Genomic DNA, 23,694 nt, shown 5'->3' on the forward strand with positions numbered 1-23,694 from the left:
CAAATGCTTCTTGAACTCTGTCAGGATTGGTGCAGTGCCCACTTCCCTAGGGATCCTGTTCCAGTGCCCAGCCACCCTCTGGGTGAAGAACCCTTTTCTAATGCCAACCTAAACCTCCCTGCCACAACTTCAGGCCATTCCCTTGGGTCCTTCCTTCACCATCTTCCTTGCTCCTCCTTTGGACACTCTCTAACATTATGGGATAGATATATTGTCATACCCAAATCTGCTCCCAGCACCGGCGGTGAGGCTGCCCCAGCTCAGAGCAGAGCAGGACAATCCCCTCCCTTGCCCGGCTGGCCATGCTGTGCCCGATGCACCCCAGGACAGGGCTGGCCATGCTGTGCCCGATGCACCCCAGGACAGGGTTGGCCATGCTGTGCCCGATGCACCCCAGGACAGGGTTGGCCATGCTGTGCACGATGCACCCCAGGACAGGGTTGGCCATGCTGTGCCCGATGTACCCCAGGACAGGGTTGGCCATGCTGTGCCCAATGCACCCCAGGACAGGGTTGGCCATGCTGTGCACGATGCACCCCAGGACAGGGTTGGCCATGCTGTGCACGATGCACCCCAGGACAGGGTTGGCCATGCTGTGCACGATGCACCCCAGGACAGGGTTGGCCATGCTGTGCACGATGTACCCCAGGACAGGGTTGGCCATGCTGTGCACGATGCACCCCAGGACAGGGTTGGCCCCCCTGGCTGTCAGGGCACAATGACTCGTGTTCAACTGGCCACAGACCAGGACTCTCAGGTCCCTTCCCGTGGCACTGCTCTCCAGCATCTCATCCCTCAAGGCCGGCTGAAGCCAGTTCGGCTGAATGCGCCTGGCGTTGGGAGGAGCGGAGATGAGGGAGGGGAAGCGTTTCCCGAGCAGAGAGCCCTGCGGGAGGGCCGCGTCTCTCGGGTTTCCCCTGTGGCCGCTGCGGAGCCGGCGGGCCCAGGCCCCACGAGGGGGCAGCGCCCGCCCTCACAGCGCGCCGCTCCCGGACCCGGGCTGGGGCCGGCGGGGAAGCTCCTCTCGTCTGTCAGGGTCTCAAAGCATTTCAATTCCAGGGTGTTAAACCGGTATAGCTGTACAGGATATGAACAGGATAACCAGAATGTTCCCTCTGCGCTGCTTCCAGGCGAAGCAGAGAAGTACCGGGGGCACGATTGATAGCTACCACATGATCTAACTGTGCCTGGAACATGTATAAATCAATGGTAACAAGCAAATTACTTGTGTGCCTTGTTCCTACTAAATTTCCCCCAAATTAAGACACTCGGACACACAGTAGTTTAAGAAAGCCTGGCAGAGAGAGTTTTTGAGATCAATCAAGTAGAGAAATCCTACCATATAGGAGGAAAATAGGAACTTTCTACACACAGCTGAACACAGTAAAGGGGAAGGGGCATTTAAACAGCACACACTCATCAAGATAGGACGGCTCAGTTTGACCTCTTTGTATCTTTTAATACAATCTTCATTAAAACTCCTAAGTTAAAATAACTGTGTAATGGCAATCACAAAAGTATAAGGAAAATATATATTCCAGTTCAAGAAGAGATTCGTCCCCACAATGCATGAGAAAAATCAAGTGATGAAAGTAATTTAAGTTGTACATATCCCCTGGAACAATGCCCCAGTCAGATAGGCAGCAGCAGCTGTCCAAGGCACAGTGCTTGGCTGATCACTGCTGTCTCAGTAGATTACTAGCACTAAAAGAAACAGAGGTGTAAACAGCCAGAGCAAAGGCGACACAGAGGGACGATGCACAGAAACAGCAGCGACAGGTTCAGCTGTCAGCAGCGACGCTCCCCTTCCTCGTGGCGCTGGGCTCACATGACCACCATGATGTCTTCCAGCGGCTTCCGCGTCAGCGCAGGCACAGTGGCGTCTCTCTTGGGATAGCCAACGGGGAGCAGCAGCAGGAGCTTCTCGTTAGCTGGGCGCTGCAGCAGCACCCGGAGCTGGGGGCCGCAGTTCAGGGGCGTGGAGGTCACTGTGTACAGACCCGCGTTCTGCAGCAAGACACACAGCGACAGTGAGACGCAGGCCTGCGCGCTTTATTTGTAGCGGTTGTTCCCAGCACACCTGTACACATCCTTCTGTCCAGAAATGCTGCTCCGTTAGACCTGCTGCAGGCTTTAGAACACCTGATCTAATAACAGGCTCAGTGGCACCATAGCGGATGCCTGCTGTGCTTACAGAGGAGTGGAACATTTCTCCACCGCAACAACAGCACAGTCTGCCTGCCATGAGTGCTGCTCAGAGCCAGAGCCTGCCTGCCGTGCTCAGTGTGACAGGGAATACATGGCCGCAGGGGAGCTGAGAGGCAGCTGTGGGGACATGATTGGAATGTCATCCCATGGTGCTGGTGATTGGACAAGATGTTCTTGAAACATCCATTCCAAACCATACCATGGTTCTCTGATCAGGCTCATACAGAGAACTGTTTTGGTTCTTGTCTCCATACACCTGGCAGGAAGATGCCTTTACAGCCTAGTGAACACTTGAGTTTCTCCTCAAGAGCTGTACCTTGCAGGGACAGGGGGCATAGGCTATGCCTCAGAAGTTGTCACAGGAGTCTGTTGGCTTCTCTCACAGTGGCCATTGTTATGGATTACATCAGAATCCCAAAATAAGTCTATGTATCACTCTTCCTCTCATTCAAAATCTCACAATCTCTCTTTGTAAAAAAACCTAAAAAATCTGGGCAAACAATAAAGAGCTGACATCACCCAAGGTATGACCACACAGCTGAGTCGCTTCCTGAGAGCTGCACATACGGATTTCTGTCTCTCTGTCTATGCAATGCAAGCATTTTGGGAGGCTTTGAGATACAAGTCATCCAGGGAGAAGTGCCCAGGAAATGCACGTGTCACATTAAGTAATCTCTATGTTCTTCTCAAGAGGAGAAGAGCTAATAGTGATGGTGCTGAATGGTGCCTGAGGAGCAGCAATGCACAAAAGAAAGTGTCATTCAAAACACTGTGAAATGGCAGTGCCTGGTAGGAAATTGGCCTAATATAAGAGGAGGCACCTTGCTGTTATCTTGCTGACAGGCCAGGTTAACTATCAGAATAGCTTCTCTATTTAACACTTGTGTGAGTACATCAGATACAAGAAGCAGAACCTAGCACTGAGAAACCACTGAGCAAATCTAACTGGCTGGTGTCAAACATGCTGAGCTTTAGAGATCAGTTCACTTTCAGAAATGCCTCGGAAAGACTGATTGAAATAGTACAGCTTGTTCTCTGGAATATGGCCCTGAATTTTTTTTTTTTTTTTCCCCTTTTCTTTTTTTTTTTTTTTTTTTTTTTTTTTTTTTTTTTTTTTTTTTTTTTTTTTTTTTTTTTTTCCCCAGCATTGTATGCTAAAAGCGGTTTGGTGTCAAGCTGTTTTATAGGGATTACTGAAAAGAAGGAGCCAGTGTGGCACCGCACAGTCGTGCTTGGGTAGTCTGAAGAGCCTGTCAGCCCTGTTAGCATAAGGCAGACACCACAGGGGCTGAAGCCTGTGCCGAGAGAAGAGTGACAACTCTGGAAGCTACATTATATTTTTTCTTCCTGTTAATCAGTACTGAGGATAGGAATCACCTTCTCAGATACAGACCTGGGTAGAATAACTTTAAAACTCAAAACTAAGACATATTGCCAGGAATTGAAGCGATCCAGGAGACTGAAATATTAAAATCTAAATTGGGTTCCACACTCATTTGGGCAGAACAGTCTTGGTACATCACCCAAACCAATATATTGACTCACAGTATGTTGGTTCTGTCAACATACCTGCAGTGCAGCAAGCAGGATACCGCAGGCAATGGAAACACTGATTTCATTGTAGTAGTGGGTCTTCTTTTTGCCATTTGGAAGCCGCCCATATACCTGCTTGAAAATGAGGATCAAATACGGGGCAGTGTCCAAGTACTCTTTGATCCAATTTGTTCTGCAAAAGAATGTTTATGACACTTGTTTTGCAACCTTTTCCCTTTCCTGTAAATTATATTTACTGTCTGCAAAGGTGCACTAAAGGTACATGACAATTATAGCAATAGACTAAATCTTAGAACACTTACTGCAAAGGATTAAGTATTATCAGCTTAAATAGAAACATTTCAGAAAGAAAAAAATAGTTTGAATGGAGTTCTCAATTTTAACAGATTTGGCTGAAGGGTTGGTGTGCTCACTCTGAAGAGTGAAGATTTCTCTGTTACCAGCAGTGCCAACTTTTCTGTCATTACAGGCAAGACTGCTGTCAGAAAAGTTCAAAACTTTTTTATCTAAGGTCTAAGCCTAAATATATTCCAATGGCAAAAATTGTTATTCTGTTCCTGGGTATTTTATCCCTGAAAAAAATAATTTGGCTCCCAATTTCTTAAATGACAATCATGACATAGGATTTAGACAAGAAAATGAGTGCTTTCTACTGTTCTCACTCAAAACATAACTCTGACATTTAGTTGTCTGCATAGCACATAAATTTGCATAGCACCTAAACACCTGAAAAATAGCAATATTATCAAACAAGTAGGGCAATTCAACCCTACAAAGCTTTGTGCACATGCTCCACTTGACAAGCCAAGACTCAGTAGACATCTTCCCACTGTGTGAAGTTTAGCAAGTCAGTCAGACTTCGGAGGGCATTTGGGACACCTAAATATTGCATAATTCAGCACTTGGATAGGGACAGGCCTTGAGGCTTCCTCAGTTGATAGCAAAGCTTCCAGCGACTTTGGGAGCTTGACTGTTTGGCAAAAAAAAACAGAAAAAATCTGGGACAAGAGTTTCAGCTGCAGAGGTTACATAGGAAAAAATAATGATGGAGCCAAGTGCTTGGAAAACTTTCAAAATAGAGAGCATGTAATCCCTTCTACTGGAAGCAATTTTATGAACCAGCCACCAAGACACAATTCTACACATACTTATAAGTTTTTGTTTCCAAACATGGATTTTAGAAAATTATTAAAAGTGAGATGGAGGAAGAAATAGAAAATTATAGAAGTTTTTCCTACGCTGAAACAATGGCTCTCTTCACACCCCTTAGGTAAGTGACTTTTCGTACCTCAATCTTTTCAGGTCATTAACCCATCTGTCTCCCATCCTTTTTTTGTAGTTGATTTCCTCTTCTTCTTCTACAATTTCACGAATCTTATGTTTTAAATATGGATCTTGCACTACCACAAAGGTCCAGGGCTCAGTGTGTGCTCCACTAGGTGAAGTACCTTCATACAAAAATGGAAAAGTAAAAACACAGGAAGGAGGGTGGGCAGTGAGAGGTATCAGCTCTTCCTTGTGAGCTTTCAGGCTGAGCAGCTGAGCAATAGGAAAGCAAGTGGATGAGATGGGAAGAAAATGACTAAGTTTTGGCAGACAATCCTGTTCATTTCTTTCTCAAAGAATGTGAAATCCCATTGAAGAACAGAGGTTAGTCCTTTCATACTGCCATCTTACAGGAAGCCAGTGTTCAGGATTTGTAAAAAAATTCCTTATTTGGTGGTTCTTATGATGAGGCAGTAATATGATGCAATATATATGAACACAGTAATGTTATTACAAAGTGTTGTACAAAAAGCAAAGCTCTGTCTGAATACCCAACCAACTCTGACATGTGGTTTTAGCTGAAGGGTGCAAGCAATGGCTTTCAGGAAAACAAAGCTGAGTGACCGCCTGCAGCAACCTGTCACTGACTGACAAAGATAAGGAGCTGTACAACACAGACATCTGCCACAGAGCGTACCACGTTTCAGTTTGTTGTCCCAAAGACAGCTGGAGCTTATAGGTGTGCACATATTAAATCTGTACTTGCTTACCCACCAACACCACTGGAGAAATAACTGTCTAGAAATTAAAAACCAGAAGCTGAAGAATATGTATCTGCACAGGTTTACAGATATATAGATTAAGAAAACTGCTTATATCTCTCTGGTTCCTCATACACATTTAAAATATTTGAAGAACTTGAATGCATGCAATACTAAGGACTGATTTTAGTTCAAGAAACACTAAATAAGCAGCTTGAACTCTCCTGATATATGAATATGCTTTTATATTGTGAACCTTGCCTCTCCTCAGGTTTGGGTAATAACTGATGGCATTCATGCTTCCCTTTGTTTTCTTTTTCTCCACACAGCTCAAAGCTTTCAGGGTTACTAAGTACTTCATCTGCACGCCAGGCTTGTTTGCTTTGCTGCATTTGCCAAAACATGCTCAGTGTTTTAATGACTCCTAGTTAATTAGAGGGAGATGGAGACTCATTACAGTGCAGTAACAAAGCTGCTTACAGTTTTTAAAGGGAAAATGATGCACCTCAAATGTGGAGATTCTTCAGATTATTAACCCTGCTAAAGGCTACTGAACTTTTCTCTAAGGCAGCTTGGGAATATTTTCTATAGTAGCAGCAGCTGGTTAATAAAATAAGAGAAATCATGAGGGTCAAAACCACTCCTGACTGAAGTCGATGTTACTAAAGCAGAGATGAGATTAGGCCAGGACATGACAGTAATGATTTGAAGCTCATAAAATCTCAACAACAACAAAGATAATCAGTTTCTGACATTCAGTCAAACAATCTCTATTAGGGTCCTCAGCATAACACTCCAATCATATGCTAGGGGTCTGACACTACTGTTGGAAGGAATGGAAAAGGTTTTTTGTTCTAGACTGAAATTCTTTCCCTTTATTAAGCACCAACCGTTTATGTCAACTGAAATATTTGGCATGGCTGAGACAATTTAATCTATTTGTTTGTGGGGGGACCCCAAAAAACAAAACCCACACATGATAAATGTCATCATAAAGCATTAAGTTTTAAAGCGTGTGAAGTACACGACTTGACATTTTTGAGAAAACTCCTCAATATTTCTATTTGAAAGATTTCTCAATAAACCACACAAATTTCATTTTAAATAACATATTTTAAAGGTTGAAAATGAAGTTATTTTTTTCATGCTGCTGAAATGCTCTTCTTCCCTTATGGGTTAACTGCAAATACAAAGGAATTGGGAGTACTCCAAACCAGTCTCCGACACACAGTTGTTCAAGCTGAATAATTTCCAGTCAATCAATGGGTGCTAATTCATTCCAGCCACAGGTGAATCTAGGAAAATCATAAGCAAAATTCCAGTTCCCTTGGCTTTTCCAGGCCACCTTTTCACAGTTACATATTTGAACAGCAATGATGATCCTTTTTTTTTTTTTCCCCCCCCAGACCACTGGGAAAACCACTCAGTACCTACCTGCTGTTCTGATGACATTATCGATAACCTCCCTGGGGACTGGCTCATCACTGAGAAACCTGACAGAACGTCTCTTATTTAGAAGCTCATAGAATGTCTGTGACCTTTTAATCATTTCAGCCTCAGAGTATCGCTCTCCAGTGAAGGGGACATGGGCAACATTTTCCTCAAGTCCTTGCCACTCTTCCTCACCCTCTGCAAGAAAATACAACTGGTTAGGGATTTTTTTGCTGGAGGATGGTGTTGATGTCCTTGGCATTCACACCGTAATGCACGTTGTTCTGCGCTGGCATACGCTGCACTTCTACACCGCTGGTATGGAAAAGTCTAAAGTTCCAGTTGACACAACTCCTTGATCCCCAGCTCCCGCTAGTGAATAAACACCTTGTTTAAATACCAAGAGGCAGGAGGGTCCTGGCTGGCTCTAGCAAGTGTGATCCACAAAGAGGTCATTGCTTTCTCCGCTTCAGCCTGCAAGCCTGCCTGTAAAAATGGGTTACAAGCTGAAATAGCATTGAAAGAGTGGACAGGCTTCCAGTGCACTTTTCTCAGCAAGTAAATGTGAACATGTGTGTTCCTTCTTGAGCTGTTTAATAAGGAAAAAAAAAAATCAATTAAATTACTGAAGTTAAGGAGAGAGCTTAACTACCAATACGTGTAAAATCTCCTCTGAAGAGCTGAATGTCAACTTCCTCCATATTCATGTTTCATAGCAGGAGCATTGCAAGCTTTGGCTCTGCAGAAATGTGACTTTGTGGTTAAGCTCTTCGGTTTCCTGATGCTTTCAGCATAAGAGGAAATGGATGTCAGGCATCTATACTTAGGATAACAACATATTAAATGTAGGATATAGTGTTTCTTGGCTTTAAATTAAGAACTCAAAATTATTCTCCATTTCACTGAAATCTGTCTGTCTATATCACAAAATGAATCTCCTGTTGTCTCTGAGGCCTCTTTCTCCCCCATATTCCTACAATCAGCACAGATAGCATTTTTTTGCAGCTATGATGTGGAAGTTAAAGCCATTTAAATGCCACATTTTGACTAGTCAATAGTACTGAGCAATCTCCTACACAGAGCTGAGTCAGGAAAAAATAGTCCAGTTCTTTTTCTGTCACTATTAGGCTATTATTCCCAAATCATAGCAATCTCCAGCACAAATTCAAACAGCAATTACTTCTGTGTTTTAGTAGTATGCAGTTGCCTTAGAGACCAGGCTGGTTTTTTGTTCATTTTAAAAGCAGTGAAATATTCACAAGTGTGGTTCAGCCTGTGCAAAGGAGTGAAATAAATCCCATTTCATAAATTGAATCTAAATTGAATGCTTCTGGTCTCCAAACAACACACGCTTCATTTTGTGTATAAAGAATTCACCTTGAAGTTTTGTTTTGTTTAGCATTTCATGCCTGTGTTAAGCACTCTTGGTCATAGTCTGCAAGGACCTGGCTCCAGGTTAATGGAAAGCAGTGAGTCCTTGTAAAAATTATTTTTGTGATCATCTTGCATGCTCAAAAAGTAAAAGGGTGCCTCTTGATAATGTGATGACTATTCCCTTAGTGGTTTACACCCAGTAAGATAGTGATGAGTGCTTGCTTGTTTTGTGTTGTGGGGGATTTTCCCATGTAAGGAGAAGAGAAGTGAAACTGCTGTTTGGTCAAGATAGTTCAATTTAATAACAAGGTGAAAAAAAGAAATGTACTTTCAAAGATTTTGGACATGGGACAAAGGTGAGATGGCTAATGAGAATGGAAAACCTCAATACACTCAACCTGGGAATACTAGCTGAAATGGAGAAACCTAGAAGTGTGGAAACTGACACACAAAACCAAAACTCTCCTGGAATTATTTTTTTTTTAAATAAATTAATCTATCATATATTCTCTTCCACCATGTGTCTACCATTCTTTCTTAGCAGTTAACATTATCCATATGCTAACTTTAAATCATTATCAGCACCATCTGTTTAGTGCTTGCTTTCTATATCTCTAATTGCTGTGTTTAGACATACTCCTGTTTGTACGGTCATGTTATACAATACCACAAGTGTCTTGTTTATATCTCTTTGTATTCCACCACTTGATGGACAACAGACATCCTGCTAGCAAGTCTATTACCTTGTTAGCCACATTCTCAAGATTGTCATCAGTTCTGTTGCCCATTTACAGTAGTCATCAAGCTTCCTGCTTTTATTCCTGAAATTGTTTTGGCTCAGACATCCCAAATGGAATCTCATTTTAAAAGTACTATTTTTCTATCTCTGTCAGAAATTCCTCTCTGGATACATTTTAGGATGATGAATATGTTGTTCCCAGCAGTCCATATGGCAGGTTATAATCAGCCTGAAAATCATGTAATAAATTTTACCTCGGTTTGAAGCATGAGTTCTTAATTAAAAACTCATACTGAGAACAATAAGTTGCCATTTAACTTCTGTTGGCCACTTATTTTACCTACACTGACACTTCTCTGTGTTGTTGCCTTCCAGTTGTATGTCAGATATTTCATTTTTACACTCCTTGCTTTTATGCAAAGACCACTAGATAATATTAACAATTGGTCCTGAGACTGATCCTTGAGAAACCCCAGACGAGACTACTGCATTTGCTTTCCAAACAGGTTTCTTCTCTAGAGAATTGCTTCCTAAGCACGCAATTGCTCTCTAATTCTCTTTTCCAGAGTAAAGACATGCATAAGAAAAAAATTAAATGCATGTAAAGAAAAGTTTCACATCCTTGGTCTTAAATGCTGGGTAACTGACTCCGTGGGTTCTTTGATTAATGGCAGACTGCTGCAAAATGGGCCACTACAGGAATCCCAGTAGTGAATCCAGCCCTGAACTGAGTGTGACTAATAGGGAACTAAAAGAGATGGATTGCCCTGCTAGTGGGTTATAAATAGTGGTAAGCAGGCTGATCCTGGAAACCTCAAGAGTGGGTCAGGGATCCTAAGCAAAAGAAGTAGCAAGCTGGAGAGGCGCAAACCCTAGAAGGAAAAAACCAGTATCAAAATACTGCAAAAATTACCTCAACTGGAATATAGTTGCAGAAGGTTTCTTATGATCTTAAGAGAAATAGAGTGGCTGTTATATAAAGGGAAAACCTAGCATAAGGAGGGCTGAGAGGAAATCTTGTTGCTATCCGTAAACCACTGGAGAGTATATACCAGGGCTGGAAGAGAATCATTCAAAAAAAATCAAGAGGATGGAACAGATTAAATATGTGTACAGTGGTATTAAATAAGTTTAGGCAGACAGAAAGTTAGAGGAGGGCTTTTAACCCACAGTAAGAAATTCTGGACCAGCCTTTCAGCAAGGTTAAAGAAAAAGCGTCACAGAAGTCCAGTTTTCATGTTCATTCAGCTGATGACAAAGGCTGGATGTATCTGCTGCAGCAGGGAGATGCACACGGTAATGCACTGTGTCCATCTAAGTCCTGTGTTCCTAAATGATATAAAACATAAACTGTCATTGAAAAGGAGGTTTAAATTGCTACTGCCTCATCCATGTCAGTAGCAGTATTATTAAGAAATGGGAAATCTTTGAAACTGGAGAGAAGAGAGATGCTTTTAAGAGGGACAGGTCTGTTCTAAGGCGTATCACAAGTAACCAGCAGTGCATTTTCAGAAGAAATGGAACATTTGGGACTCTGTGTGTTGCTTTGTGTTCTTTAAGTAGAGTGCATCATCAGTGTCTTTGCCAATCCACAGCACAGCAATCTCACATTCTGAATCTTATAAGTGAAGAAAAAAGCTACAGGATAGATGGGCATGCAAACAAATCTGAAGTACTGCCAGTTAAAGCATTAAACAAATGGACTGAGAGCTTTGCACTTAACAAAAGAACTGGGTTTCAGGCTGCTCCAAGAAACATCCATCTCTTCAGCTATGGAAAACACAACCCAGACAAGCTCAGGAACACTCACCATTCTACCCTTCGTTGCCAGTAAGTGACCCTAGTGAGCCTGCCCAAGCAGTTCAGCGATTTACACTGAATGCTCTGCTGCTCAAAGGCATGTCCTTCTCATGGGAAACATCCCTGAGGGTTCCACTTCAGGGGAGGTTCGTGGGGCTATATCTAAGGTCAGTGCTTTTCTGTTTTTCTAGCAGAGTGCCTCACTCTCTCAGCAAATAGACCTTGCTTTGGACAAGGGCATGAATCAAAAGACTTTGTCTTCAGTTGCCCCATCCTATTCAAGGGGCTGTTGAAAATTCAGCTTGTTCATGTGGGGCAGCCCTAGATTCTAGCTTTAGACAAGGCCTTAAGAATGTTTCATGTTACCTAACACAAATTCTCTTCACAGGAACTTAATCTTTAAACACAAGCCAGCCTGAGATATTTAAGTAGAACTGAGCTTGTCTGATAAAGTAAGTTACATTAATAAAATAACAGAATTTACACAGCAGGTATTCTTTATTATTAGGAAAAAATCTCTTTTTACATCCATGTTTCCTTTTCAGCTTCTAGTGCAGTCAGTGAAAATTTTAACACTGACAATAAGGTTAACATGTTTTGATCCTCAATTAAGGCTTTAGCAAAGTAACAGATCCTTACTAACTCTTCTCCTTGCTACTCTTCTCACTTAGGCTGGGCTTTCCTGTGCTGAAGAAAAAATTTCCCTGTGAATGATGAAATTATTTTAATATTTCTAGTTATAAAAGACATTACTGTTTTACAAAGAATTTGTTTTGAATCACACACCATTAAGGGAAAGATCATTATTTGTTACTAAAAGAAAAATAGCAAGAAAATTTAATATTGGATGACATAGTATATTGAGAAAGGTTTTATTTAAAACCAAATAAAACTTAGCAACAGTACCAACACATCTACCTGTCTAAATTTTTTTGCAAGCAATTTTAAACTAGTACAGTTTTGAATTCAGCAACTGAATAACAGGGAAAGCAACTAACATATAAAAGACTAAAATTTTATGTATTGAGCTGTGTCAGTGAGGCTTCTTGATAAGAGCTAATAAGTTTATGTACAGGATCTAAATTTTTTAACTGATAGAAACAGCTATAGTCCAAGATGATAATTCATAGCTCATCATTTGAACTACCCACAGGAATTCTAATTTGCAGCTGTATAACTGAAGTAGTAAGCCATTAACAACAAATTATGGGATAACTTTATACAGAATCTATTTTGCATTGAACAAAGGAGGATACAACACAGTGAACTGATTTGTAAAGAAATTTTATATGTTTGGAAAATAGTCAACGGGGTTTAAACCCTTCCTGGTATCAACTATTTTCAGAAACTGATAAACAACACTAACCCAAACTACACTGAACACTGAGAAAAGAGCTATAATGGTCCTTAGAAATAGGTGTATGTGCAGAAGAACACTGTAAGTTTTAAGATTCCTAGAAGCAGACTGAGGGAAAATATCATTATGGGGATAAAACAACGCAGACAGACCCCTCAAAAAGCCTTTGAGACCATTTTGAGGGAGGGAAAAAAAAAAAAAAAAAAAAAAAAAAAGAGCTGCATTAACTATAATTTTAAAAAATAGATAGGAACAGAATTCTCTAGATTTTTATTTCACAAAGAAATAAAGTGAGTTTATGGAGGATAGTTAAGAAGTAAGAAGAAGGAAGGGTACATTTTGTGCTTAGACTTTTGTCCAAGCTGTGAATCAGAAAAAGCTAATAAAAATAAAGGGAATTTTGTACAGGTTCAAATATGCAGCTGAGTGACCAGATTATCACCACCACCATATTTTGTTCTTAAATATTTGATCAACACAGCTCCCAACAAATCTGTCATTGACATTCTCAGAAGCCACAAATGGAGGACTTTTGTAAAAACAGTAACAAACTCATTTCCAACTTTTTAGCTGTGCTGAGACAAAATACATAGCACTGAGTGTTAAAGTGGAATGACTTGCAGAAAGAAGCACTCTGCTCAGGTATTCCCTTTGCTCACACTAATAAGGCCTGGGAAGAGACTTGGGGAATTCAGCAGGATCTCTTCTCTTTCCTTACACTGTCCATAGAGTCCCTCATAGGTCTGAGATCTACTTTACAGAGGGACAGACAGGAGTCTCTGAGAATATATTTTATATATACCTTTTTTTTTTTTTTCTCACTCTGCTCTGCGGGTCTGGAGGGAATAGAGATTTACACCAACAGTGACATGACATGAGGACTGCCTCCTTCCTGGGAGCTGGCAAGCTCAGGGTGCAGCAGCTGTGTTGCACTGAGCTTTGCTGTCACTGCAGAGAAGTCCGGAAGATTACACCTCCTTTATTCGTATCAGCCAATAGAATTCAAACCATGAAAGTGTTTGGGATAAGATTTTTCTTACCTTCTTCTTCTAAGGGATGGTCAGTGCCATCTTTTAAATCTTCATCCACCCATGGACGAGATGGATGCTTGCTTTTAGTGTCATGTTTTTCCTTCTCTCCATTCGTCTTCTTCATTATTACTCCAATCAAAACGCATATAATGGCTATAAATACTGGTGTGAGGGAAGAAAAGAGCGCCATGAATATGGTAATGTGGAGCCTTTCTTCCAAGTTCAGTAGTTTCTCATGAAAAAGGAGAGGCTGAAGACGGAAGAGCAGCAAAGCAGTAAGCAAAAAGGGGTGGACTCAAGGTTCAGTCCTCCACCCTATCTTGCTTTTACTTTTCAGACACCGCCCCCACAATCTCATCTGTGATGGGCTCCTGATGTTAATAAACAGCTCCTGCAGTTAAAAAAACTCCAGACCCAGGCTTATATACTTTCTGAGAAGAAACATCTCATAAACAGCAAGCAGAGGCACTGACAATACACCTAAATGTTGATCAGTGCAAAATAAATTAAAAAACCCCAAGGTCTTTTCAAACTCCAGACTAAAGCAAAATATTTCTCCCCTCTTTATTGTTATGGTCGTGCCAGTAATCTTCCTTGTAACAGTGATTATGAGAAGAGCCAAGTGGGAATATTATTTTTAAAAACTAATGGCACCTCTTCAATGTTTAACTCATAAAATTAGCATTTTACATGTATCCCAGGAATTCAGAATATCACCAATTGCAAATCAGTTTGCAGCACCACCCTCAGCTATGTCAACAGGTCAATAGAACAGATAAGTAAAGGGGCAGCATTGCCTCTGTATAAAGCGTGAGTGAGACAATTCACAGAACCCTGCCTTCATCCTGATTATTCTGGGGGAACTGACAAGAAGAATTCAAAGAATCAAAGGAGAAAATATGGGAGGGCTGCAGTGAATTTAAAATCCATGTTTCAGTGTCTTATCAAAGATTAAAAGCTGGTAGCATCCTGGTATAATCCAATCAAGGTCAATGTCTGAATGCTTCACCCATTTTTACCTCAGCCAGCAGCTTGGGATCTGAACCAACACAGCAACACTGCTTTGCTGTCTTTATCTGGGGCTGTTGAGACATACTGGATAATGAAATGTCAGATGGCAGCGGGTGCTGAGGGCTGTGCTGGAGACCAGGGTGCAGGACTGCTCTCTGCATGCAGTCACCAGTGTCCATCAGCTCTTCTCAGCACCTCCTAAGCACCATCCTTGCCAAGCCTTATCTCATGCCACACAGGGCCATTTCTGATGCCCTGGCATCCATGGCAAGATAATCTGCACTTTGAATAAGCTCCCCCAAGAAAAGTGGGAGCTGTTGTGAGTGCAGTTGTAGCAGGAGATGGTGAGCCCCAGGGCACATCAGTGCTGAAGCTGGCACCTGCAGGGGGTCATTTCAGTCCCTTTCCTCAGGACACAAAGGGGAGAGAGAATTTGGGGTATGCATAGGTTCCATCCTGACAGGTTCTCAGTCATACCCTACCACTCATGCCTCTCACCCCACCGGTTTTGCAGCACTGGTCCTTTTGGACACAGTCACTCTAAGGGCTCCCTACCTTCCAGTGCTCTGGCAGATGCTGCCAGCTGCCTTGAGGATTGGTCTGTGTGTTGGGAAACACAGATTAATGACCAGGTTGCTGCAGAAGAAGGGGAATGTGTGACCACACTGGTTGGTCACACATAAAGAAAGTCTGGCTGGTGGTCCAGACATGTATCCTCTTTTGATACAACCTCCTTGTGCTAAAAGGGCAAGGTCAAGCAAGTTGCTCAGCTGTGCACATACTGTCCAGACGTGCTTAAGAGGCAAAATGAAATTGCCTCAAAGCTTGTACCCAGGCTGGGCTTTCTCAGCTGCCCAGCTCAGATACAGAATAAATACTGCTGTTCCACTGCATCCTACTCCAACACACAGGCCCCCAGTTCCTGGAGGTACCAGTCCTTATAGGCAGTATTTGGGATCTGTATAAGAAAGGTGGCCCCAGAACTGCCAAAGGACTTCTCAAATCCATCAGAGATGTAATAAAGAGGACATGCAAAAGTTGTCCTTAGGTTCCTAATCTAATCTAATCTAATCTAATCTAATCTAATCCAATCCATTAAAGTTGTTAATAAACTTCCATCTACCTCAGGTTAAGAGGAAAATTTGCTTGAATATCTAAACCATGAATCTCATCTTTCCTACTCTCCAGCCAATTTGTGGCCTGGGACATGTGCTTGGGTCATTGATTTGGGCTGCACATATAAAAAGCCCCAAAACAAGTACACTCTGTAGGAACCGAAACAATTATCATATGGGGAAAAAGAAAATATGTAAATTTATCCTCTCTCTCCTTGATTTAGAGTAGATATTTAAACTCATTTGTCCCACCTGCTGGCTGTCCAGTCATGGGGAGAGGTACTTTACCTAATCCCAATTAGAAACATTAAATTAATTCATGAGATTAGACAATGAACCTGCAATTTCATCAGACATGTTTTCAACAGCCTACTCTGGCAAGAGAGGAAAGCAGAATGTGGTCTGAATGGCACTGACTGTTTCTCCCCCAGGGAATATATTAACCTTGATTATTCATGTACTCATAAATTAGGATCTGGATGCTGTGCAGCTGAGAATCCATGCTATGAACAGACAGGTCTGTGCTGAACGAGAGAAGCAATATGGAAAGATAAATGATGTTTAAAAAAACTACCTCTACTTGCAATGCTGGAAACTTTGTAATAGTTCACTGTTCCAGAATAACTTCCTTAGAGTTGATATTAATTTTTCTTTTGTAGAACAGAGAAAGAAAGAAAGTTAAATAAAAGTCCCTTTGGTATTAACTTAAGCAAAATCTATTTGGTGTTACATATTGAAAGTTGCTAGGTTGAACTTCAACCCCACAGAAACCCCAGCCTCCCTTGTTTAATTAAAACCTAAATCAGTTTAAATAACTCTATATTGTAGACATTTAAAACAGAAATATGGTGATGTCTTGAGCAACTGTGGGAAAGGGTGAGTAGAAGCAGTTAATTTTTGTACAGTAGATTTCAATCAGTTTTTCTGTTAGATTTTTTTTTTCCAATCCAATCTTTATAGAAATGTGATTAATATTATCATGACAAATTTGAGAAAATTTATTACAATGATTTCTTCTGTTCTACAGTAAGCCCTAAAGACTAGCAGCTGAATTTTGGGGGTTTTTTGGAGCCTCAAAAAGTCAGGATAAACTTTACGAATAACCCTAATTCTAGAAATTAATGGAGTTTTTCTGACAAACACGGAAAGAATTTAGAAAATGTTGATAGAAATACAACAATTGAGAACATCAATTACTGCATGAAAACCATGTAAGCACTCCTAAAAGGTATAGACCATCATACTAAAACCTTCTGGTCCCAAAATACTTTCTTTAATATTTCCTATTAAAGTCTGAGGATAGCTGTTGTTCTTCAGACAGGAAAGAAAAAGTACTCTAGTATTAAATATAGCCCTTTATTTTTTTTCTTCAAAGTGTGATGATAAAAACATGTGATGAGCAAATGCCAGTAGTGGACAGACCAATGGTGGGACAGTCACAGAACGATCACGCTTGGGGACGAAACTGTCATGTGGTGGGCACGTGAACCATTGTAGGCTGCAAGGACGCTTAAAGCCAACAAATGACACAATGCTCATGACACATTTTTACTTTGAGAAGTCTCTTTATTGGAGAACTCTTTAGGACTCCTTATTGGGCACTACAGAAAATTAGTAAGATCTAAACATTCAAAAAGGGATCAAGCACAACTATTCAGAATTGATTAACTATCAAAGGCAAAGTATGGTAGGTAAAACACCTAATTTAGGAAGTCTTTGAGGCTTAGGAAGACATATGGAAGGAGGGACCATTTAATGCAGTCCTTAGCCTTCTTGTTTTTCCTAATCATCTAATTTTGGCCATATACACAGGCTATAGCACTTGTCCTCACATGGCTAGGATTTGGTACGAAAAGTTGTTGTGGTGTAGGGATGGAATTAATGAATTTAGTTCTCCCTCTAAAGTGAAAAGCACAACCTACTCCCCTCCTCCGCCTCCCTCCAGACAAAGGGCAGATATCTGTAGTTAAGAAAATTTTACTGGAAACAATGAAATAAGAAAACTGAGTTTCCTTCTTGCCTGTTGGTGGGAACACAGTTAGTATTTTGCTGGTTTTTGACCATGTCCATGAAAATGTGACTGTGTTCATCTTGCCCTTTTACTCCAATTTCCCAGGCAGGTCCTTTAATCTTACTTTGTTTTATGGCAGAACTGGCCTTCAGGATGATCTGGGTTATCTTCTCTCCTTTCTCAAAAACTTCCTCTGCCATGTTGCCCCATACAACGATGTTGTCAAGGAACTGCAAGTGTTCTGGAGCCTCATCCTTTTCCAGTGCAGCCTGGATCAGTCCGTGGCAGATGGAGGGACTGTGCTTCCACCCCTGGGGCAATTGTTTCCAGGTATACTGCATGCCCCTCCAGGTGAAAGCAAACTGAGGTCTGCATTCTGCTGACAAGAGGAGTGGAGAAAAACACACTGGAAACATCAACACGGCCACATCATCCTCCTTGGAAATGAGAATCCCCTACTTCTGCCTCCCCCTGATGAAGTGCATGGTAGAAGGTAACATAGCTCCAGGCTCTGCCACCTCATGGCTACTGCTAAAAATTGACCTGTCCTTGGCCGAAACCAGGACAGAAGTCTTACTCTAGTGAAAAGCAGATCTGTGTTAAAGACAATAGTAGTAGAGATAGAAGAATGCTCACAGTGAATGTACGGAAATGAAGAGTGAGGTGAAGGATGTCCTTGCAATAAATACAGCATGAGTCCGTGAGAGAAAACATGGTTTTGGGTTGGTCTGGCTACAATTCCCATTGTAAGTATCCTTTGCTGAACATTATCAGTTACACACCTACAAGGAACACGAAGCCTCTGTTGGGACTCTCAAGTGATATAGCAATAAGTGGTGATGAAAGAATCCAAAAAAAATCTCTGTAGTTAGAAGCAAGAAAAAGTCGTCACTGGGTGTTGTCTAGAGACACAATAAAATACTACATTTGCTTCAGAATTGAGTTTCACACTGAAGCTTGTGTAAAAAACAAAACAAAAAAAAAAAAAACCCCAAACAAACAAAAAAAACCAAACCAAAAAAAAACAAAAAAAAAAAAAACCCAAAAACAAAACCAAACCAAAACAAAAAAAACCTCCAAAGGCTATTTCAGTGCCATCCTTGGTCAGCTCCCAAGTCAGTATTCACCTGCTATGAGCAAGGCAGAGCCATACATGAACTACTTAATCCAATTTCCCAATCAACACATTGAGACAAATGTCTGAGATCAGCTGAAACTTATCTATTAGGTATCAGCATTACTAAAAATATCATTAGCTTAATAAACATCTCCATCTCTGTGACATATCTAACAATCCCCTCCTGCCTCTGCCAGTGACCAGCACACAGTGTTTCTGAGCAAGGTGACCCTCACTTTTCTGCTGCCTCTTGCCTCTTCTTGCACTCACACACACAAGCACCCCCTGCCCCAAGACAGCTGTATGATCTGTTTATGACCCCTGGAGATATCAGATATCTTGCCCTGGAGCATTAGATTTGATTATCTTTTTCATTAACTTAGCTCAGATTGCCACAAATGTTATTAGTGCTTATGAACTACCCTTTTGAAATCTAACAGTACAGTGGGTAATAGAATTACATCCCTTAGCAACGAAAGCACAAGACAACAGAACACCATGCAACAGAGCAATTTTTTCCATTTGTCCTCAGTATAGCACCCTTCACTTGCAAACTCCCTGTGTTTATATATCACAGGCAGAAGAACTAACCTAACCATAGACATGATTCACTAGTATCTTTCTAAATATAATAATCCATTTATTAGGATGTCTTATCAGATTAACCATTAGTTGTGCTCAACAGGACAATTAGTGCTCCTAAAAATATTCCTGATTTCAGAAAATAACTTAAATTTAACCCAGATTTTGCCCCCGGATTCATAGCAGAACAAGAAATCTGCCATTGCTGTATCGATGTTACCACCATGAAGATGTAGGAGTGAGTTTCCACATGGCAGGAATCTGATGAACATTAGAAGTACTACTCACTGAAGTAAAGTAAAGCTGCATGGCTCAGTTTTCAGAAACTCACTAAACTCTAAACAAAGATACTGAAAACATCACTGAGCTTAAAGGGAAACCACCAAGGATCTGCAGAAAACACAGACCTTGGAAGATATTTGGCCCAAATTGGGGCAAAATAAAGACAAAATATTATTTTTCTATGATCACTTTTAGGCACAGACTCATAATAGACTATGTTCAAATCTGTTTTTTTCTGTGAGTTACCCTTGATACAAGCTGATGGGGAAAAGTAAAGACCATTTCTGAATAGCCCCATGGGAGCGCACAGCCTAATAGAGACTCTTAAAAGCTCTTCAATATAGGAGTGTTTAGGGAACAGGAAGGAGGGGTAGCAATGGTCTCCTCCCAATGGCCAGCAGGCTGAGAAGAGCCTCTTTTAGATAAAATACCAGAGCAAACATTATGTGCATATTGGGCCAAGGAGGGGAAGGCAGGGGCAGGATGCAGAGACAGAAATCCAAATGGCAGATTCTGTATGGCCATACAGCCCCAGGTGTGGGGCTGAAGCATATGTATAGGTAGACCTAAACCAGCTCCATTACCAGAGCCAGCACAGTTATCACCATGCCAAAGGCTTCTCAAGACCTGGGCAAAAATTCAGACAGCTCCTCATGCTGGCAGCCCTGCAGCTGCAGCTCCCCAGCCTTCACCCCCAGGGTCACATCCCCATACCTGCCCTGCCTGGGCTTCTGACTGCAGCACAGACATCATCCCAGATCTCCCCTGTCAGCTCATGATGCAGGAGAATGAGTGTTGATAGCAAACTTACTGTCGTGCCCCACATGATCAGACTTTTCAGATCATGGTGTCAAGTGAGGTAACAGCAGTACAGAAATGATAACTGGATGCCCTTTGTAGCTGATGTAAGAAACATTGCTATTGTCTTTTTGATGCTAAGAAGAAATACAGAAAAAATAGAATAAAAATATAAAGTAAAAGGTAAAAGAGGACAAAAATTATCTCCCCTATTTTTCAGAGCTGGATTTTTATTTCCAGCTGCTAGTATATCCTTCTTTTTGTATGTTCATGAAGAGGAAAACCGTCTTTCCTTCGATACCGCTATGGCAGGATAGCTGAATGGCAGTATGGAGCATATCAAATCAGCATTTCAAAGCTTCAGCTGTTCCAGGAATAGCTATTCCTATTACTTCACTTCTTATTTGCACCAAATCAAAACACAGCTTAGCTTATTTGAAGAGTTCCTTAGCTGATTATATCTAAGCCTCTAAAACTTTATCTAGGAAAACAGTTTCTAGCTATGAACATGAAGGAAGCCTTGAATTCCTATGTAATCATAAATAGCAATGTTCAAAGTGGGTTTTTGTGGGTTGCTTGTTTTGATTTTTTTTTCTTCTTCTTTACACGCTTTGAATGAGTTTCATCTCCCAGCCCCCTGAAGAAAACTATCACAAGTCTGAAGCCCTGTCCTTACTGCCAAGGGCATCCACAGCCTCCTCTCATCATTGAGGTGGGTCTGTCCATCATTAGCTCTACCCTCTCCAACTGCTCTCCTTCACACGAGTCACACTTGCTGTCTACTGGGTTGGTGTGGATGGTGGAGTTGCCGCATGGGCTCCTCACTCAGCCTAACAGAGAGCATCTCCCTGAGGGGGCTTTGCAGCCCCCTGGAATTACCTCCAAGTGAAAACCTTCCTCCCTTCCCACAGTAGAATCAGTGGCCAAAGATCAGCTGTCACTGGGACTCTGGTTCACGTGCATCAAGGATGATGCTGTCCAGTATTTCCCTCTCCCTTGCTCCAGCACTTGTTGCTCATGAGTGAAGCTGGGAAGTAAACTCCCATGCAATGCACAAAGTCCAGAAGAGCACATATGCTGACCCAGCTCTCAGGTAAACCACAGAGACATCAAACACTGTGGGAGACATTTTTAGAGCGTCTGGTAATGTCGAATATTTCAGTATCCAGGGAGGGTAGCATAGCTGGGCAGTCAGGTCAGCGTGTGCCACAGAAGTCCTGAGGCTGGATAGTCAGCCAAGGAACCCAGAATTGCCAATCTTGTTCTTTTCTCAAATGATCTTTTCAAAGAGAAATCCCGAGCACACAGAGAATTTAAATGATATTTCCTGACAAAGATATTTCTACCAATTTCCCCAAGCCCAAGAAAGGAAAATATTTTTCCCACACAAATAACTGACCTAAGAGTTCAGGCAATGCAGATCTCTTGCCCATCTCTACTGTTACTTTTGTCCTGTGTGTAAATATTTGTTATTAACCTGTCACTTCTCTTGGGTTGCAATCCACCACCTGACAGGTTGCCAACGGGTGATTAATATTCACCATCTTCCCTCCTATAGAAAGAAGCCGCAGCTTCCCCTGGCTGGTCCTGTAAAAAAAAAAAAAAAGGCAAGCAGTCTTTCTCACAACAACAGCTTTAAATCCCAGCACTATTCAAACAATTCACTTTACTCAGATAACACTTTAATGACAATTGCTCTCTCTGAAATTGAAACTGGATATTACTGGACTGTTTGAAAAATACAGCTGTGCAGGACAATTAAATTTCTTGAAGTTTGCTCTTCTGCCAGCCAGTGAACTTGGCATATGGTTTCTTCCAGTGGGCTTACAGAGCTTGAAAATGGGCTTATCTGAAAATTTCCTCTGGATCTTTGGGATCTAAATTCATTGAAAGGATCAGACTAACTACATAGGCAAAACCCACTGTGAAACTCTTCACATCACAGATATATCACGACTGAGGAAGAAGAAACTCAGACTCCAAAGAGGTTACTTTACTTTAAAACTTATGAATGGGTATTTCTGGAAAATACAGTGTGCACCATAAATGAGTGAACTCCAAGATCCAGGCATTCTGCCAGCATCCTTACCCTCACCTTGCTTTGTCACCAATACAGTTACAAAACAGACTTCTGCCCTGCCTGATGCTCCCAGATTATCTTGGAACAACAACAGTCCATTGACTGCATGTGGAGTCCAGCTTGGCTCAGCTCTGCACACGTGTCTGATGCTCTTTTAAAGGTTGTCAAGGTGCTGCCCCAATACCAAGTGTCTTCCCCCCAGCAATCAATCATATCTTACCTTGCAATCAGTGCCCTGCAGTCCATTACAGTTAATCAATGCTGGAGCATCTTCTGTGTCCAAAAAGATAAATAAGCTAATTTTTCAGTATTGACTGCAACTGTTTGCTTTTCAGTGTGATTTCACTCCAAAATAAAAAATAATTAGGACCTATATACTGTTTTCTCTGTGCTACAGATTGGTCCTGCCCCTGCTAACTGTGAGGTAGTCTGTCATCCCATGCTTTGCCAGCAGCTACACACATACACAGAGGATCCTGCTTTAGAGCTTTGTCAGTGGCTTTTTGCAGCATGAGAACCCAATTGCTCATTTTCGTCAGGTTCATCCCAGTAAATGAAAAAGCAGCAAAGCTTTATCTATGAAACCAGGCGGAGCCCCTGCCCAAGCCCTGTGTTAATTGAGGTGACCTCTGAGAAGGTTTCCCTCCCACCCAGAATCAGCTGCCTTTGAGGTTGTGCTGATAGCAAATAGAGAGGTGGTATGTGACCAGCACTTGGTTATTTCCCTTTCCTCAGCCAATGCCTTATTACACAAGGCTCTGAGGGCTGTGGCTGTTCAACTAACAATCTGTGAAAGCGTATTTCCCCAGCGGTTCCTTCTGAGCAGCGTGGAAGTGTCAGATGAGGACAGAAGCTGGCATTAGGCTACTGGCACGACTGAATCACAACAGGAGCTCTGTTGTTAACCATTTAACTGTCTGAATATATTGCGCAGCACCGTCCTGTCTGGTTTCTGCCCAGCATTATTCCAATTAGAGAAGGTTCAGGGAGCTAATTGTCCAGCAAAACTGTGTGATGAGCCTCTGAACAGACACCAAACTGACAGATCCAAGCAACTGTTCAGCTGTTCCAGCATCCTGGCAATGGTGGCAAAAAATGCGTCAGATGATGCTAAATCCTCATCTCCTTCAAAGCCAGGTCCTTTCATGGCAATGGTTCTGGCAGATCACTGGGATCT

The 23,694-nt window shown here is 41.8% G+C and overlaps 1 protein-coding gene across 2 annotated transcripts; it reads right to left on the bottom strand.

The window, feature by feature from the left end:
* Nucleotides 1-1,444: 1,444 nt before the first annotated feature.
* IYD (iodotyrosine deiodinase) lies at nucleotides 1,445-23,099 on the bottom strand. Of its 2 annotated transcripts, XM_040059424.1 has the most exons (6): nucleotides 22,738-23,099; nucleotides 13,531-13,683; nucleotides 7,224-7,418; nucleotides 5,051-5,210; nucleotides 3,778-3,934; nucleotides 1,445-2,007 (listed from the first exon to the last, which is right to left on the bottom strand). In XM_040059424.1, exons 2-6 carry the CDS (start codon nucleotides 13,643-13,645, stop codon nucleotides 1,825-1,827), a joined length of 810 nt encoding a protein of 269 aa, XP_039915358.1. In that variant the 5' UTR covers nucleotides 13,646-13,683; nucleotides 22,738-23,099; the 3' UTR covers nucleotides 1,445-1,824. The 2 variants fall into 2 exon arrangements, with proteins under 2 accessions (XP_039915358.1, XP_039915357.1); XM_040059423.2 differs by lacking the exon at nucleotides 22,738-23,099 and having other exon boundaries at nucleotides 13,531-13,756.
* Nucleotides 23,100-23,694: the final 595 nt, after the last annotated feature.

The sequence above is a fragment of the Hirundo rustica genome, chromosome 3 (genome assembly GCF_015227805.2).
Source record: "Hirundo rustica isolate bHirRus1 chromosome 3, bHirRus1.pri.v3, whole genome shotgun sequence".
Classification (NCBI taxonomy): Eukaryota; Metazoa; Chordata; class Aves; order Passeriformes; family Hirundinidae; genus Hirundo; species Hirundo rustica.

Excerpts from the sequence above, each read along its gene's own strand:
- IYD (XM_040059423.2), bottom strand. The coding sequence starts at position 13,711 with ATGGCGCTCTTTTCTTCCCTCACACCAGTATTTATAGCCATTATATGC. Across the intron at positions 3,935-5,050 it reads AATGACCTGAAAAGATTGAG|AACAAATTGGATCAAAGAGT; the intron begins GTACGAAAAGTC and ends ATTCTTTTGCAG. Across the intron at positions 2,008-3,777 it reads TCCTGCTTGCTGCACTGCAG|AACGCGGGTCTGTACACAGT; the intron begins GTATGTTGACAG and ends GTCTTGCTGCAG.